The following is a 16447-nucleotide window of genomic DNA, read 5'->3' as shown; positions in this document are numbered from 1 at the left end:
TTACAAATGGCCCGAAATTTTGTGTCAGTATCTCCCGGCCTAACATGTGCAATGTGTAAATGTGTTGACGTTCCAGCTCTTCTTAATATACCTGTACCAAAAATGTTATGCAAGAATACTTACTTTATTATTCATTCCAAAAGAAAAATTTATAATATTATAATCATCCATTTTATTAAACAACAACTATTGCTGGTGTTTAATATATCTAGAAACTAAGGTAACAGGAGCAGGCAACCTCTTCATAATGGTTATTATGATTTATGCAGATTTAAGAAATTGAACAGGTTTAGCGAGTACAAACAAAGTAAAAAAATAATTAAAACTAGAATATTAATATGTTGTTTAACAATTCATATTAAGGCATAGAAATAAATATTTTGCACTGACAATTTAATAATAATAGTATTTAAGCACATTATTATTATAATAGTGAATTGAATTGGGGATGGAATTTTTCAGAACATAAATGCATCATATATGATTAGATATTATCATTATCATGTAAAATTTACATAAATTATTACTGTGATCTGTCTGACTAAATAAGTATATTACCTACCTGATTAAGTTGTGTAATACTATAAGAATGAAATTAATTGCAAATCAAACCTCAGATAGAACAAGTTCAATTCTGATGGGACTGTCTGGCTGTGAGATGGGTAAGGGCCGCTGAAGAGCTGTGTGCAGGAGCAGTACTCCATTGTAGTCAGTTCGAGCGCCTATCCCGCTGTTATCCCATACGAACACACGGTCCGCGCCCGGCGCATACTCAACACCCAAAGTGCCATGCTCATCTACAAAAACAAAGACCAAACCAATATTAATACGGCCGGTAGCTATAAATTTTGATACGGAATTGTTTACGGAGAACTGTCAAATTAAGACAATGTAGGACATGAATTATTATAAGCAGAACAATCGCAATTTATTAGCGAAAATTTATAATTTCGTCATTATTGACTTACTCTCATTAACGCAAACCAATAATTACAAGTGCAAATTCTTAACTTACCCGCTGAAAGGTGGGAGCTCTGAAGTATCACACCAGAATTAACATCCAAAACGTGTACACCACCCACATCAGTTCTCACCAAAATTATATTTAAGTTGCTGTGATACGTTAATGAAGCAACGGGAAAAGTCATGCGAATATAGCCATCTTCTCGTAATATCAAAGAATCATCGCCCATCGTGGCCGTGAATACATCTGTCTGTTCTACGTAAACGCCATTTGTAATTATATTTTTTTACGTCAAAAAATTTATCATTTGTGGCCAGTTTAAAAATATCCATAGACTAAATAGAATCTCATATTTTAATAGGATTTTTCTAAGGGATTTTTATATTAAATTATTACATTTTAATTATTATTGGGCTTTTGCAAAAATAAAATGCACTATTTTAAATATAATTACTAGTTGCTTTGTAGATAGTTTACAACATTTTAGGTATTTATGGGAGAAAAATTTCGCAGCCAAAAAGTATTAGGGCGCTTGTGCACTACAAGGAATTTTACTGTCCGGCATTCCGATTTTTTACGGTCCGGTGTGGCATGAAAAAACCGATGAATTGCTTGTGCACCTGTCCGTCTTTACTCGGATCAGTGCGGTACAGTTCAAGGAAGTTTGGCGGTATAATGCTATCATAAATGATTGTTTTTGCATTTTACAAGAAACGAGTAAAAAATATAGAAGGTGAAATATTATATTACTTCGTTATAATAAAAAGTAAAGTTCCGTAAGAGATTTAAAATGCGTGTTTCACTTATTTATTTTAATCGGTGACGAGGAGCTAAAGCTATTCCCACTTGAACTTTAATTTACCAACACTTACTTAGATAATAGGTAATTATAGGTCAATGCTTGGTCAATGTATATAAAATAACAATACCGACTTCTCAAATCTCATTGCCAACTAAAAGAAAGTAAAACAAGAGCTTGCTTTTAATTGGCATATGCAGTGAAAACAGTAAAATCCAAGCAAGTGGGCATTCGAAAACAATTATACCTACAGCGACTCGTAGACACAACAAACCATCCGGAATAGGGAAAAGTAAAATGTCGGACAGTAAAATTACGTATAGTGCACAAGCTAGTATATAGATTAAGGGCGCTTGTGCACTACAAGGAATTTTACTGTCCGGCATTCCGATTTTTTACGGTCCGGTTTAGCATGAAAAAACCGATGAATTGGCTTGTGCACCTGTCCGTCTTTATTCGGATCAGTGCGGTACAGTTCAAGGAAGTTTGGCGGTATAATGCTATCATAAATGATTGTTTTTGCATTTTACAAGAAACGAGTAAAAAATGTAGAAGATGAAATATATATTACCTACTTCGTTATAATAAAAAGTAAAGTTCCGTAAGAGATTTAAAATGCGTGTTTCACTTATTTATTTTAATCGGTGACGCGGAGCTACATCTATTCCCACTTGAACTTTAACTTACCAACACTTACTTAGATAATAATTATAGGTCAATGCTTGGTCAATGTATACAGGGTTACAGGTTAAGTCGACCTATTCCTGTTAAGAGCGTGTAGTAGGGGTCAAAACAAACTGATTTGATCATATAATACCATATCCAAAAGTTAGCCGTTGAAGAGTTATTGCAATTTTAATTTTTTTCTTGAAAATGCCACTTTATCTTCGCATTTAGCGTTTAATTTTTTTATTTTACTTATTTGGTCTGGGTTTTTTTGAGTTATTATGTAAAGGTTGAGTTAAACAATAATTCTCAGCAATAAAAATCCATATCGCTGCAAACAATTCAAAGAAATGGCTTTTAAACTAAAAATAATAACATTAAAGTAATTAAGTTAACTCGTTTTAAACAAAAATATTGAAAAAAATCTCTATGAAAATGTGTCTGCAGATGTTTTTAAAAACATGGGCATGTTCTAAGCTATGTAAAAAGATATGATAACCTCAGGTAGCATTCGTAGATTCCAAGAAATCGGGGATAAACATGGGACAGTGTTAGTAAAGTACAACATCAGAATAAATTTTGTCATAATTTATTTTTCTTAAAAACTTTACAGTTCCTGCTCAACATGTCTTCCTCTATTGCGAACACATATTCGAAACCTTTTCCGCAGAGAACTCTTGACTACCCCAGTTGTTAATTGGTTCCTCATCTTATTGGCTGCATCGATAATTTTTTGTCGTAAAATATCAACAGATGGAATCGGGTTCGGCTCATTGTACACCAGACTCTTCATATACGTAAAAGTCCATGGGGGTTAGGTCTGGACTTCTAGCCGGCCATGGTATGGGCCCACCTCTTCCGATCCATCTGTTTGGATAGTTGATGTCTAACCATTCTCTAACACTTCTTCTGTAATGTGCAGGGCAGCCATCATGTTGGAACCACATGTCTCTTAACAAAGTCAGGGCTATGTCTTCAAGTAGGTCGCTTAAATGTTGGCGCAGAAAGGTCTCATAATTTTCACCATTTAGGTTGTCCGGAAGGAAGTATGGTCCAATTAATTTATTTGAAATTATCCCCATCCACACATTAAGACTGAATCGTCTTTGTGATTTTTTTGGATTCTTCTTGTTAGGATTGCCACGTGCTTTCGGAGCCCAATAGTGAGCGTTATGGTAGTTTGTGATACCGTCTTGATCAAATTTGGACTCATCTGTCCATAAATTTTTTTTGAAAAACGAGGGGTTTTCCAGATCCGCATTCAACATGAATCTACAAAAATCTAGTCTTCTTAAAGGATCTCCTTCTTCCATCACGTGCACGGGCGTGTAGTGATATGGGTAATATCCTGAAGTGTTCATTGTGAACCATACTTTCCACTGAAACAGACCAAGTTCTCGGGCAACAATGTTTGTTGATGTCGTGGGATCCATTCGAAAAAATCGCTTAATTTCATTTTCCTCTTCGTCTTCCTCATCCCGGACAGATGGCCGACCGACGTCTGTTCGTCGTCTTAGACTCACTAACATCTGGTGCACGACGGTCAGGATAGCGGGTCATGTATTCCGCACGAGCATGTGCAGATACACCTTGACAAAACCCGTAACACATCAAAATGTCAGCATATTCTTAGTTAGTATACGAACTCATATTGAAAATTCAAATCGCAAGCAAAAATCAAAGTCCAGTTTCGAGCCACGGTCACAGAATCGGAAGAAAATCAGTCCAAAAAGAAAGCCAAGTCTCGTTGTCAATACACAGAGGAGCACAGAAATCGCATCTACTACGGACGAATCACATAAGCAGACTAAAAAATACAAAGCGGCATCCTTCGCCCCATACAGCTTCGTCCATCACCTTGCTCGCTCTCTCCAGTAGGTGGAAGCGAGATAGTTGCAGCGTGTGAGTGAGACATCATAATCACGCGGCACAACCCTTTATTGTTCGCATAGGCAGATAATAACTAGACCGATGTTAATGAGCTATTCTAAGAATTATTTCCCCATACCAAGTTTATCCCCGATTTCTTGGAATCTACGAATGCTACCTGAGGTTATCATACCTTTTTACATAGCTAAGAACATGCACATGTTTTTAAAAACATCTGCAGACACATTTTCATAGAGATTTTTTTCAATATCTTTGTTTAAAACGAGTTAACTTAATTATTTTAATGTTATTATTTTTAGTTTAAAAGCCATTTCTTTGAATTGTTTGCAGCGATATGGATTTTTATTGCTGAGAATTATTGTTTAACTCAACCTTTACATAAAAACTCAAAAAAACCCAGACCAAATAAGTAAAATAAAAAATTAAACGCTAAATGCGAAGATAAAGTGGCATTTTCAAGAAAAAAATTAAAATTGCAATAACTCTTCAACGGCTAACTTTTGGATATGGTATTATATCAATCAGTTTGTTTTGACCCCTACTACACGCTCTTAACAGGAATAGGTCGACTTAACCTGTAACCCTGTATAAAATAACAATACCGACTTCTCAAATGTCATTGCCAGCTAAAAGAAAGTAAAACAAGAGCTTGCTTTCAATTGGCATATGCAATAAAAAGAGTAAAATCCAAGCAAGTGGGCACTCGAAAACAATTATACCTACTGCGACTCGTAAACTCAAAAAACCATCCGGAATAGGGAAAAGTAAAATGTCGGACAGTAAAATTACGTATAGTGCACAAGCTAGTATTTAGATTAATTGCGTGCCATACCGGACCGTAAAAAATCGGAATGCCGGACCGTAAAATTCCTTGTAGTGGACAAACGCCCTAATGGCGTGCCATACCGGACCGTAAAAAATCGGAATGCCGGACCGTAAAATTCCTTGTAGTGGACAAACGCCCTTAGGAAGTAAAAAAAATGTTTTAAAAACCCAACAAATTGTCAATTCAAACGACGCGGCCATTTGGCGTTTGATTTGGCGCGCTTCGTGTGACGTCACAGTTCATGACAACAAAAAATTCAAGTCAAGAAAATAGTTGAACAAGTTTTAGAAATTTCTTTGATTCAATATCGTTATTCGTTTCTTATAATTGTTAATAAATCGCTATGGAACATCTTTCTTCAATAGAAAAATACTATAAGAAATTGTAACGTAGTAGTTAATAGTATAATATCTCAAATAACTCAATGGTTTGTACCTACGGAAAAAAGACACAGTTATAGGTCTACCAGAATCTGATGGCAAATTTATATTTAAGAAATAAAAGATTTTCATATGGCAACTTTATTTGACAACTATCAAATTGGTTGTCAAATTATTTGTTTACTTCGCAGTTGATGAATAATTTTTAGAATTTTGTATAAAAATCTTCTAAAATGTCGAAAGTCGCTGCGATCACAAGCAAGAGGTGTTGTTTACAATGTGTATAGAAAAATATTCGATGAAGAAGTGTCAAACACATCACAATTTTCAATTTTGTAGATTTTATTGGTAAATTGGACTTACCCGTTTTGATACTTTAAATTAAAAATATTATGAGTAGGTAACTATAATATTGTTTGTTGATTACAATATAATTTTATGAAAACTTATTACAGGAGTTTCCAATACGGTTATTCGTCAAGTCCAAGCTGTCCAAGTCAATTTTATAATGTGTGTATCTGTTAATACTTACTAAAATAAACATAGTTTTATTTTATTTTATAAAAAAATATAAGCAATCTAGTTTCGATCTGCATTATCATTACATCCATATTTTCATATGGCATAATGATAATGGTATATTCAAATATAGGTATGTGTAAATAATAATACAATGTATTACCTTTATAAAAGAAATATGAATATTATACATGTAAGTATGTACCTACATAATAATATTAAGTGGATATCTCATTATTAAGTACAGTATTGTCCACTTATGTAATGTGACTGATTCAAATGATATCGAGGACAAAATAAAAAATTAGCAGTATCAAGATCGTTCAGTCCATTTTCCCTAGGGTTGCACACTCAAAATTTTGATTTCCCTAATTGCCATCAGATTCTGGTTTACCTATAACTACATGAAGCATGAAATCAATAATTTGCAAGAAAACAGACCTAAAACTATCAAAATCTAAAACTATAAAAATCCTTGTGTATAGGCAGATTAGAGCACAAATTTCTGAATTTTCCTCAATGTAGTATTCATGGTTTTCTTTAAAAAGGTCATTTAATTGTCCCCATAGCTGGAGACACACCTATGAGTATAATGAGTTCAAATACAACCGTCCTTATTCTTTCTTTATATCCATTATTTTTCTTTTTGTTCTGTAGGGATAAAAGCCTACGTTCGCGTTGGCAACACTGACGATTTAATAAATGATACATTCTATGGTACGGGGTACCATGTGGTATCTTATGCATTATGACGTCATAGTTCATGCTTTGCTCTGACCAATGGTGTCGCGTTTTATAATATACTAGAGGTCCGCCCCGGCTTCGCCCGTGGTACATATTTCGCAATAAAAGGTAGCCTATGTCCTTTCTCGGGTATCAAAATATCTCCATACCAAATTTCATGCAAATTGGTTCAGTAGTTTAGGCGTGATTGAGTAACAGACAGACAGACAGACAGAGTTACTTTCGCATTTATAATATTAGTATGGATGTATTTGAATTTCCAAGACTTTCTAGAAATTAATTTCACAATGAATTTTAAATTACTTACTTATATCAAAAAATATTAACAGGAGCTTCATTAAGAAGTAATAAAGTTTATTAAAAAAATATTTGAGACTAATTCGAGTTTCATGCATATTCCCTATTAATGACCTACAACATGGCCAATCCGTCAAATTTACTACACACTAGTATCTTTACCGTAGGGCTTATTTCGTGGCACGCTCTCCCTATGGGTTATGGAGGGAATAGAACTCTGAACTGGAATTAACAATAGCAACGCTGAGCCGTGAGCGCTGACCTCGGTGGAAATGTAAAACAGAAGGGGCTTACAAGTTACAGCTTTACTACGGAAAAATCCTTGTCACGATATAGTATGATATACGTAGATATAGCATATTGCACTGCACATAGCCGTATACAGCGTTTGCCAATAATGTGATCTAAGCAAATTAGCTATACGTCTTGGATTTAAAATAAAACACCATAGTTAATAAATATTTTTTTTTTATTTTCTTAATATTGAAAAATATTAGTTTATAAAAAATATTTTAATACTTTGTTGGACGGAATTGAAATTTATAAAATCAAAGAATAGGTAATCTATACTTATAATAAATCTGTAGAGAGGCCAATTCTGTACATGAAATATATTTAAAAAAAAACTATGAAGGGGTGATAAGGGATCGCTACTGATGCCAAAAATGCAATCAGTAAAATTTTTGTCTGTCTGTCTGTCTGTCTGTCTGTCTGTCTGTCTGTATATTCGTTATAGAAACAAAAACTACACGACGGATTTTAACGAAATTTGGCACAATTATTCTTCATACTCCTGGGCTATATAGGTTATAGTAAAAGAATCATGTAAATCGGTGTAGAAACACCAAAGTTATACATGAAATACGCTATAAGTCATCGCGCGTGAATTACATGCCATAAGGATTATTTTTGTGTATCAGTTGCCGCGTTCGACGCGCTTCGCGGCGGGAGCTATAAAAAGGCGGCGGGTCCGCACCCGTTTCGCGTTGTCACGGCATCACGTGTGAACGGGTGAACCGATTTCGATAATTCTTTTCTATTATATTCCTTGAAGTACGAGGATGGTTCTTATGTAGAGAAAACGTAAATATGTACCACGGGCGAAGCCGGGGCGGACCGCTAGTCTTAAATAAATTAATAATATACTAAATACAGCACCACAAATAATTATATTTATATTTCTTAAGTTTATAACTAGAGTTCTCAATTAGAATTCAGTCGAATTATTTATTAGTTTATCTTATTAACATGTGTTTTTTCAGTTATATTTATACATATATCACATTAAAACTCCCAAGTATCAAGCCATTTCAAGCCGCTCATGGTGGAGTTAGGCTCTGTTGAGTGTGGGCCCGTCATGCCGTACGCGAGTGGCGCGAATAGATAGAAACTATATACAGTCGCTGACAGGATTATACCCATAGCTGTGTGGTATAGCGTTCTACCTGCGTCTCGGTTGAGATAGCTTTGTATACTGCGTAGTAGATACTCTGTGAGGATGCCTGGAAAAAATATGTTAATTATTTATTTCGTTTGTTTATGTATTGAATGACTAAAGTTTTTTCAAAAAAATTAAGTCAATCAAAATCAAGTTATTGATCAATTATTTAATTATTGTAAAGCTTTTTGTTTCAACATTAATAAATGCTTGGTTACAGGTTTACGTTTACACAAATCATGATTTAAAACCATTTCTCATTAAAATTTTCAAAGTGACCAAATTTACTACATGTTTAAATAAATAACATTTATAACATATTTACCAGTTAGCATAGAACTGAAGATAAGAGCAGGGAAGTAATGATGGAAGTATAGTACTCGTCCCATAGCCCAGAAGGGAATATAGTGCAGGGCCCAACCAACGAAACTCCAGCCCGCTCCGTTTAGTAGAGAACGTGTTTGATCCACTGAAAAACAATAAAATCTTTATTAAAATATTTTTTTTTATAATTAGTAAGTGAGTATTTTCATATGCAATTTGTGTCTTTTTCACAATCTGATAGAATTCTTATGACTTATTTCACAACTGAATAAAAGCATACAATTTAAAAAAAGCGTGTGTGCCGAGCAAACGTGTCAGAAGTGAAAATTTTATGGCAATTTCAAAGATACAAAAATCGTCGCCTTACTCGATGACGCAACTTTGAAATTTTACTCTCAACGCGCCCAAAGAAGTTTCCCTTTAATAATTCTTATTTCTTTAACCAAATTACCTTGCAACGGTCGCCCAAACGCCTCCGCCCGTTTTTCTCTTATAGCATTCACAACATAAATAACAAAGAACAACACAAGGAAGGCCAAGTTCGCCCACCAGATCACTGGGTTGCCGAGTAGATAGATCCTGTATGCGCTGCCTGAGAAATATTGTCCCTAGTGATGGAGGAATAACAAATTAATAAAAGTTAATAAACTTATAAAATTAACCAATTTATCTTCTTATATATAAAAATGAATCGCAAAATGTGTTGGTAAGCGCATAACTCGAGAACGGCTGAACCGATTTCGATAATTCTATTTTTATTATATTCCTTGAAGTACGAGGATGGTTTTTATGTAGAGAAAACGTAAATATGTACCACGGGCGAAGCCGGGGCGGACCGCTAGTTACTTATAAAATTAACCAATTAAATTAACCATTATAAAATTAAACCAAAAGAACAGTTATTCGTATTGAACATTGAAGCAAATCCGTATTTTACACATTGATCATATTTTTACGGAAAATTGCTTAATACTGTTTCCTATCTTCATTTTTATTAATTATGATTCATAATTTATTATAAAGCAATATTTAAATTTAAACAGTTCATTCTTTAAATATTCTAAGAAAAATATTTATTTTTTAAATAATATATTTCCATTACAAATAATAATCCGTTTTTTTACAAAATTCAAACGTATATTTTTTTAGTTTAAGTTTGATTTCATAATAATAGCTCACTCTATAGTTGATGGGCCACTGCCAAGGCTGCGAGGTGACTTCGCCCTCCTTGGGCTTGAGACCCGCATTTCCTTGGAACATGACCGCGTGGGACTCCACTAAGCGCTCGAAGAAGCCCGATGCGTACGACTCAAAACTCATTTTCGGTACTGAAAATAAGAGAAATGATCAATTTTGTGACCATAATATGAACGTAATGTGCATTCTAATGCTGGGGCCACACTAACGGGAAATGCCATTAATTAACGCGATAATGGACGTTAACTTTAGGTGTAGCCAGTATTATTTAACAACGGCATTAACATTGCCGTTTGGCGAGGCGATAGCTTTATCGCGAGAATTAACGCAATGAAGCGGTCACACTACGTCCATCTTGCTAGAATTTTAGTAAAATTAACGCCGTTTTTATCGCCAACAATCGGCATTCACGTTGACCGTTCAAGTGGCTAACCCACTTAACGCCTTAAAAATTATCGGAATAATTATCGCGATAAAGGGCATTAGACGTTAGACGTTAGTGTGGCCCCAGCATAATAAATATTTCAATAAACAATTATTAAACATCGAGTCAAAACAGAATTTTTTTACCAAAAGACAATTTTTTATTTTTTAGAATTCAAATTCAAATGATTTATTAGAAGTTCTTCCGTTTTGTAAGAGTTAAAAGTCCAGTAGAAAAATCTAATATTTTAGCCTTGCTATCTCTTTCCACCGTTACCCATATAAGTCACATGCAAACGTAAATCAAAATCCTCTCACATCCATCAAAGATATTATCCTCAACATTCCATAACGCATTTTTATCCCTCAAGTTGGGATTACAGGCCACCTCTTGTTGTTCGAAGCCCCACTTTGGCAGTTGCTTGCCTGTCGTTGTTAGCACACAAGACTGTAAGAAAAATAATGTCAATAAAAGTAAGCCGAATGTCTTAATGTTATTCTAAAATCAATAAAAAGAACAAATATTTACCTGCAGATAGTGGACGAATATAAGTTTACTGCGCACTGTTTGTATTTCGTCGCCATCTTTTCCACCAGATACAACAACTTTCCATACATCATTCGCGTCTCCAATACCATCCTGAGTTAAATAGAACATTATACAATAATAATTAATTTTAATATATTATTTTATTACATAAATAAGCAACAAGTAAAATACAGTAAGAAGGCTGTACGTGAAAATACACCTAAAACTATCAACACATGGATTTTTTTATCCAAGTTAATAGTAATATACTTGTCTGCAAAGTAATTGTTATTTTTTCAAAAAAATAAAAAACGTATGTGTTTGCGTACGTGCGTGTATACGTGTGTTTGTCTATTTGTATGTAGTCGAGTGTATGTGTTTGTCTTTCTGTGTGTGTGTGTGCACAACCCACCTCCCCGTAGCCGGTGACCTGCAGGAACTTGGGCGTGACGGGCGCACGTTCGCGGTGCGAGTGCAAGTTCCGCGCGGTGGCCGCGTGCGTGAGCCGCACGAGGTCACCGCTGCGTACGAGCTGCGTGCCGTCCACCGTCTCGCGGTCGTACGGCTTTATCAGCCACTTGTTGTTGTCGTCCTTGTGCGTGTATGTGGTTATCTGGAATGCGCTTTTGTTGTATTGGAGCGTTTTTCGGAAGAAAAAAACAATAAACATATGTAGAAATTAAATTTTTTACAAAAAAAAAATACAATCGATGTATATTTTTATTTTTTTAAACGTCTGTGAGAGTTAATTTCGCGAATACGATATTACGTTTATTTAGGATGTTTTGCATTGTAAAAGCATTTCAAACGCCGATTTTTTTTTACAGACATGTTTCTGTGCACTTTTATCGTTTTTATAAGCCTACCTGCTGCTGACGAGCTCCAGCCGAGGGCGGATACAGGTGGTGGTGTGAATGCAAGTACCCTCCCCCCGTTCTATGGTTCTTCAGTGTTAATAACGCGCCGTACGCAAGCACGCGCGGTGCGCTAGCGTTGTGCAGGCTGTTGCCTTCGAGGCGAGCTTGGAAACCGGATGAGTAAAAACCGTCGCCATTACCACTGCGATACAAATGACGCATTGTAATTTTATGTACATTTTTATTCTTAACTCATAAATAGTATGTATATTTTTGAAGTTATTATATAAAGATTCGGTTTAAATTAGAAAAGAACCCTTTAAATGCTAATTACACACAATCTAGATAGCTTAAAAGTTTGAATTATTTGCCAAATTACTGTATTAATTTTTTATGCATAATTGTATTGTAGTTACAATGTTACAGTCTTACTAATAAAATGTTACCCATTCGCTATGCAATGGATTAGTTATTGCAATAACCTGTCTTGTTTTTATGATTGACGTTTCATGTGAGCAAGAGCAGAGGGGCTAGTGTGAGTTTGATCGAGTACGAAACGTTACTATCGCGTCTGCGTCACAGCGAAATTTGTATGGGGAATCAAAGCTTCCGTCCGCTAGGGGCGCTGTTCGATTTCCCATACTAATTCGGCTGTGACGCAGACGCGATAGTAACGTTTCGTACTCGATCAAACTCACACTAGGGGTACAGGTCAAAGCTATGGTAGAAATTTATCCATTGTTTAACTTTTTATTAGTAAGGCCATTACAATATATGGAAAAAATTCTAAAAAATCTTATACATCTAAATATAAATAATGACATACACTTACCTTTTACTAAGTACAGTCAGGTGAATCCAAAAGAAAAACACATATAGCATGATGGGCCAAATGATTAATGTAAAGCTCCTGCCAATCAGGTGTTTAACAGTAAGAGTCTGTGAATGAATAATAATGGAACATACGTTTTTATGAAATGCAATAGGCAACAAACACACGGAAAAATGAAAAATGTAGTCAAATCTTATTTCATGTTGAAATACACTTGTATTAATTTAATCTCGTCTACTTGTATGTAGCATGGCCTGTTTCAAATAGTTGTTAATGGCCATTTATTTTGTTTTAATTCAATGTATTTACTTACAACTGGCTGTGATAAATCTCCTAGAATATTCCATAAATCAGCTATAGTCCGGAGACCGACGAATAACACAACAAACAGGCCGACAAACTTCACGGACATGGTACAAGCGAGGGATGCACCGAGAAACAGCTGCCATATCAACATTCGAATAGAAAATGGTGCTAGGCCAGCTTCTGTTAGAGATCTAACCTGCGGAAAAAATTATAATTTAAGCTTAGGGCCAGCTTAAAAGTATTCAGACATGCACATTGTACACTGTATTCCTTTTTGGCTTTGTTATATAAGTTCTTTCGACTGAGTGAATCGATTTTAATGATTCTTTTTTTATTTCAACACTGTGTGGTTTCATTTAAATTAGGTCAGTTTCGTGACAATTTAAAGGCATTTAGAAATTAAAGATTTTAACGGATTTTAAATGCGATTTATTCATGATATTTTAATCCCGTAAAATCAAACAAGAAAATACAATTTAAAGGCATTTCAGTTTTTTGTTAAAAATAATTTTATTAAGCTCATCTGTAAGATAAAATGATGGACAATTTACATAATTTTTTTATTTGTATTATGGAAAAGCATGAACTTCAAAATGATAAATTCTACAATTCTACAATTTTCGTATCACCAAGAACTTAAACGTAACCTACAACAGATGTGTAGCAATGATGTGTTTAGTTACTGAGACAGGCCATTGTCATACAAACAATGAAATCTAAGAATAATGCCGCATTTGTTAAGGCAATTAACAATAACAAAAGTGAAACAACTATTATGACCTCCAGGTGAATTGCTATGAAATTTTCGGCATAATATTCTAAGATTCGTTTTGTCAGATGATTATGACAATTATGTTCAATTTGTTGTTGATGGCTAAATATTTTTCTTCATAGTACAGTATGGCTGTAACGGCTGTTACTTTATGTAGTTTTTTTATAATGAATGATGAGAATTTACATGTAAATCCAAAATTTGACTCACCTTAAACACTCCATACATAGAACAGCTCATAAAAAATAAGAGAATTGGATCCAATAAAATATATCTGTTTAAAGTTAAGAAGCCAACATCTGAAAAAGAGTAATGTTATATTTTAATCTATGTATAATAAAACAATAATATTTTGGTTGAAGGCACTTACCAAAAAGCAATAGCATTGTTCCAATTATTGTTGAATCAAGGGATTTTGTCATCTCCCATATTGTCAAAAATGTTAAAGGTATTATAAGAGCACCCAATGTTGCACAGAACTAAAAAAAATTAAATATTTATTAATGGGATACATACTGTTAAAGTTAAATAAAATTAAAAATAAAATAAATAATAAGCAGTTCTTTCTGTCTTGCTTTAAAAAGTTCTAGTATTAAAATAAATACTAACAATCCGCATCCCTTCATATTTAGCACCATCAAATTTGTCTCCTGGCTTTTCAAATGGATATTTGCCATCATACCCTGTCAGCTTACCAGATAGGGCAATGAGCATCTGTCAACACAAATATGTAAAATAATACTAGCTTACATATTCGAGAAGTTTAATTTATTGTTAATGTCTCAGTGATAAGCTGCAGAGGTTGATACACTTTACAATATGTTTAATTTTTTAGACATGGTAATATCTTAGATTGATTTCATTTTTTACGTCTTGTGAAAGTATGATAGTGCGCAACTGCTGCAAAGCTTATATTCATGATCAATAAGGTGGCAAAGACTAGACTTAAAATATTGTTTACTCACTTTTCCTAATGGTGGATGTACATCAAAGAAGAATGTCCTATTTATGTACCAACTAGCCATTTTCCCAAAATGAGTCTCATCCCAACTGGAAAAATATGTAACAATCTTATTTAAAGCATATATTTAAATATATGTGGGTAATACCTACGTAAAATAATAATATATACATAATATAAAGTAGTAGTTGTACTATTCATTGTTTTTTATGTGAATCTATTTGGGGGGAAAAATGCCAATACTCGCCACGCTTGGCAGGCGGGTTGGCGAGCGCAGTTGAAGGTGGAGATCATGCATAACGCTGCTGCCCGTTTGCATGTAGTTAACCCTTAGTCGCCTTTTACGACACCCACGGGTGGAGATGGGGTAGTGCTATACTAGGCCGGCACCACACGGCAATTATATATATTCCTGGCTACGGTAGCGGCCATGGTAACGGCCGGGCAAGGGGTGCTAAGAATCACCAGACAGACGACCTGATCAAAGTGGCGGGGAGCCGCTGGAGTCAGGCCGCTGGTGATCGGTCGTTATGGAAATCTTTGGGGGAGGCCTATGTCCTGCAGTGGACGTCTAAAAAGGCTGGAACGGAATATAAAGTAGTATACATATAGGTAAGCAAAAATCACGTTCTTTTTGGTTTTAACAAGTAAACAAAACTTATTAACTCTTGCTTTAGTATTATTAGAGTTTACAACTTGCTTTAAAGTTCTAGTATTATTTTTTGTTACCCTCCACACAATAAACATGTGTGAACATTTTAATGTTTTATTAAATATGTATTGAATAATAATCCATAAATTATCCTTTCTTACCACACATGGTCTGGTTCTAATACTTTGTAAAATCGAGTCAAGAAAGTCGCACCACATATAATGCCGAATGTTATCCACCATCTAAAATATAAATAACAATTAAATAAACTATAACATTATCAAGTTTATGTTAAATAAGACGATATTAATACATTTTAGTAACAGATTTCGTTGTCATTTTGTTTCAAATTAGATCATAATAAAATGTAAAAATTGCAGTCTATTCATTCCTTTTCAGCTGGATAATATTTTTATAAATACTACTGCTTATATATACAAACTGTGGCCTTTAATTTCTGTTTTTTTTAGGAATATAAACGTAGGATTTAGAAAAATAGAAAGTTATGATGTGGTATGTATTCAGTTTACAAATAACGGTGTTTTGACTTTTGAGTTTGGTAATGTCTTCTGTCACTGACAGGTGACAAAACTGACATTGACACAAGCCCTTAATACACCTTCCTAAATTTAGCCTCGAAATGCGCTTAATACGCCTTCCTAAATTTAGCCTCGAAATTTACAAGGTCATTAATTTTTATGAAATTAAAAGCTTTTGAGTACTATGTCCTGAATTGAGAAACTAAATCGTGTAGTGAAGATGATGAGTTGTTCATTTTTAGTGGCTAAATTTAGGGAGGTGTAATAAGGGCATTCAATAAATTGACGGATGACTGTTGCATGCTGCAGCAGCTGTCTTATGTCTAATGTCATTATTTGTCACTTGTCAAATGTCAGATTATGTTTATAATTCACTTTGCAACAATCATTCTGATGGTCGATGCTTGTTTGTGGTAGTGAAAGCACGTGTTATTGAAAAATTTTTCATTATAGTTTTCTATTTGGTGTATATTTCATTCAAGCTACGATTTTTTTTGTTTTTATTGGTGGTGGTTGTATTGTATAGTGTTTA

The 16447-nt window shown here is 34.3% G+C and overlaps 2 protein-coding genes across 3 annotated transcripts in view; both read right to left on the bottom strand.

Moving 5' to 3' along the window:
• Bruce (BIR repeat containing ubiquitin-conjugating enzyme) overlaps positions 1–1224 on the bottom strand; it is a 48581-nt gene extending 47357 nt beyond the window's left edge. For both annotated transcript variants that reach the window (XM_089706611.1, XM_089706612.1), the window contains exons 1-2: positions 1016–1224; positions 613–797 (exon numbers count right to left, since the gene is read on the bottom strand). In XM_089706611.1, the coding sequence (XP_089562737.1) occupies positions 613–797; positions 1016–1193 (363 nt within the window). In that variant the 5' untranslated portion in view covers positions 1194–1224. The remainder of the gene's footprint in view (positions 1–612; positions 798–1015) is intronic.
• Positions 1225–8211: 6987 nt separating this feature from the next.
• tw (Protein O-mannosyl-transferase 2) lies at positions 8212–15944 on the bottom strand. The gene is made up of 16 exons (XM_089706626.1): positions 15690–15944; positions 15538–15618; positions 14729–14813; positions 14373–14477; positions 14134–14242; positions 13974–14062; positions 12999–13187; positions 12686–12792; positions 11863–12055; positions 11409–11609; positions 10997–11107; positions 10786–10915; positions 10027–10175; positions 9299–9455; positions 8849–8992; positions 8212–8587 (listed from the first exon to the last, which is right to left on the bottom strand). Exons 1-16 carry the CDS (start codon positions 15713–15715, stop codon positions 8370–8372), a joined length of 2094 nt encoding a protein of 697 aa, XP_089562752.1. The 5' UTR covers positions 15716–15944; the 3' UTR covers positions 8212–8369.
• Between the last annotated feature and the right edge of the window lie 503 nt (positions 15945–16447).

The sequence above is a fragment of the Colias philodice genome, chromosome 18 (assembly GCF_061535455.1).
Source record: "Colias philodice isolate Cphi_HAF_F1 chromosome 18, ilColPhil1 Martin Lab GWU primary, whole genome shotgun sequence".
NCBI lineage: Eukaryota > Metazoa > Arthropoda > Insecta > Lepidoptera > Pieridae > Colias > Colias philodice.
Note: the sequence above shows the minus strand (reverse complement) of the source record. Positions and strands in the feature narration are given on the sequence as shown.

Bases quoted from the DNA above. Each gene is read 5' to 3' on its own strand.
- tw (XM_089706626.1), bottom strand. From the start codon at position 15,715: ATGACAACGAAATCTGTTACTAAAAT. The intron at 14,243-14,372 runs GTTAGTATTTAT...AATTTTTTTTAG, and splicing joins AATATGAAGGGATGCGGATT to TTCTGTGCAACATTGGGTGC. The intron at 10,916-10,996 runs GTAAATATTTGT...TTTTTCTTACAG, and splicing joins TATTCGTCCACTATCTGCAG to TCTTGTGTGCTAACAACGAC.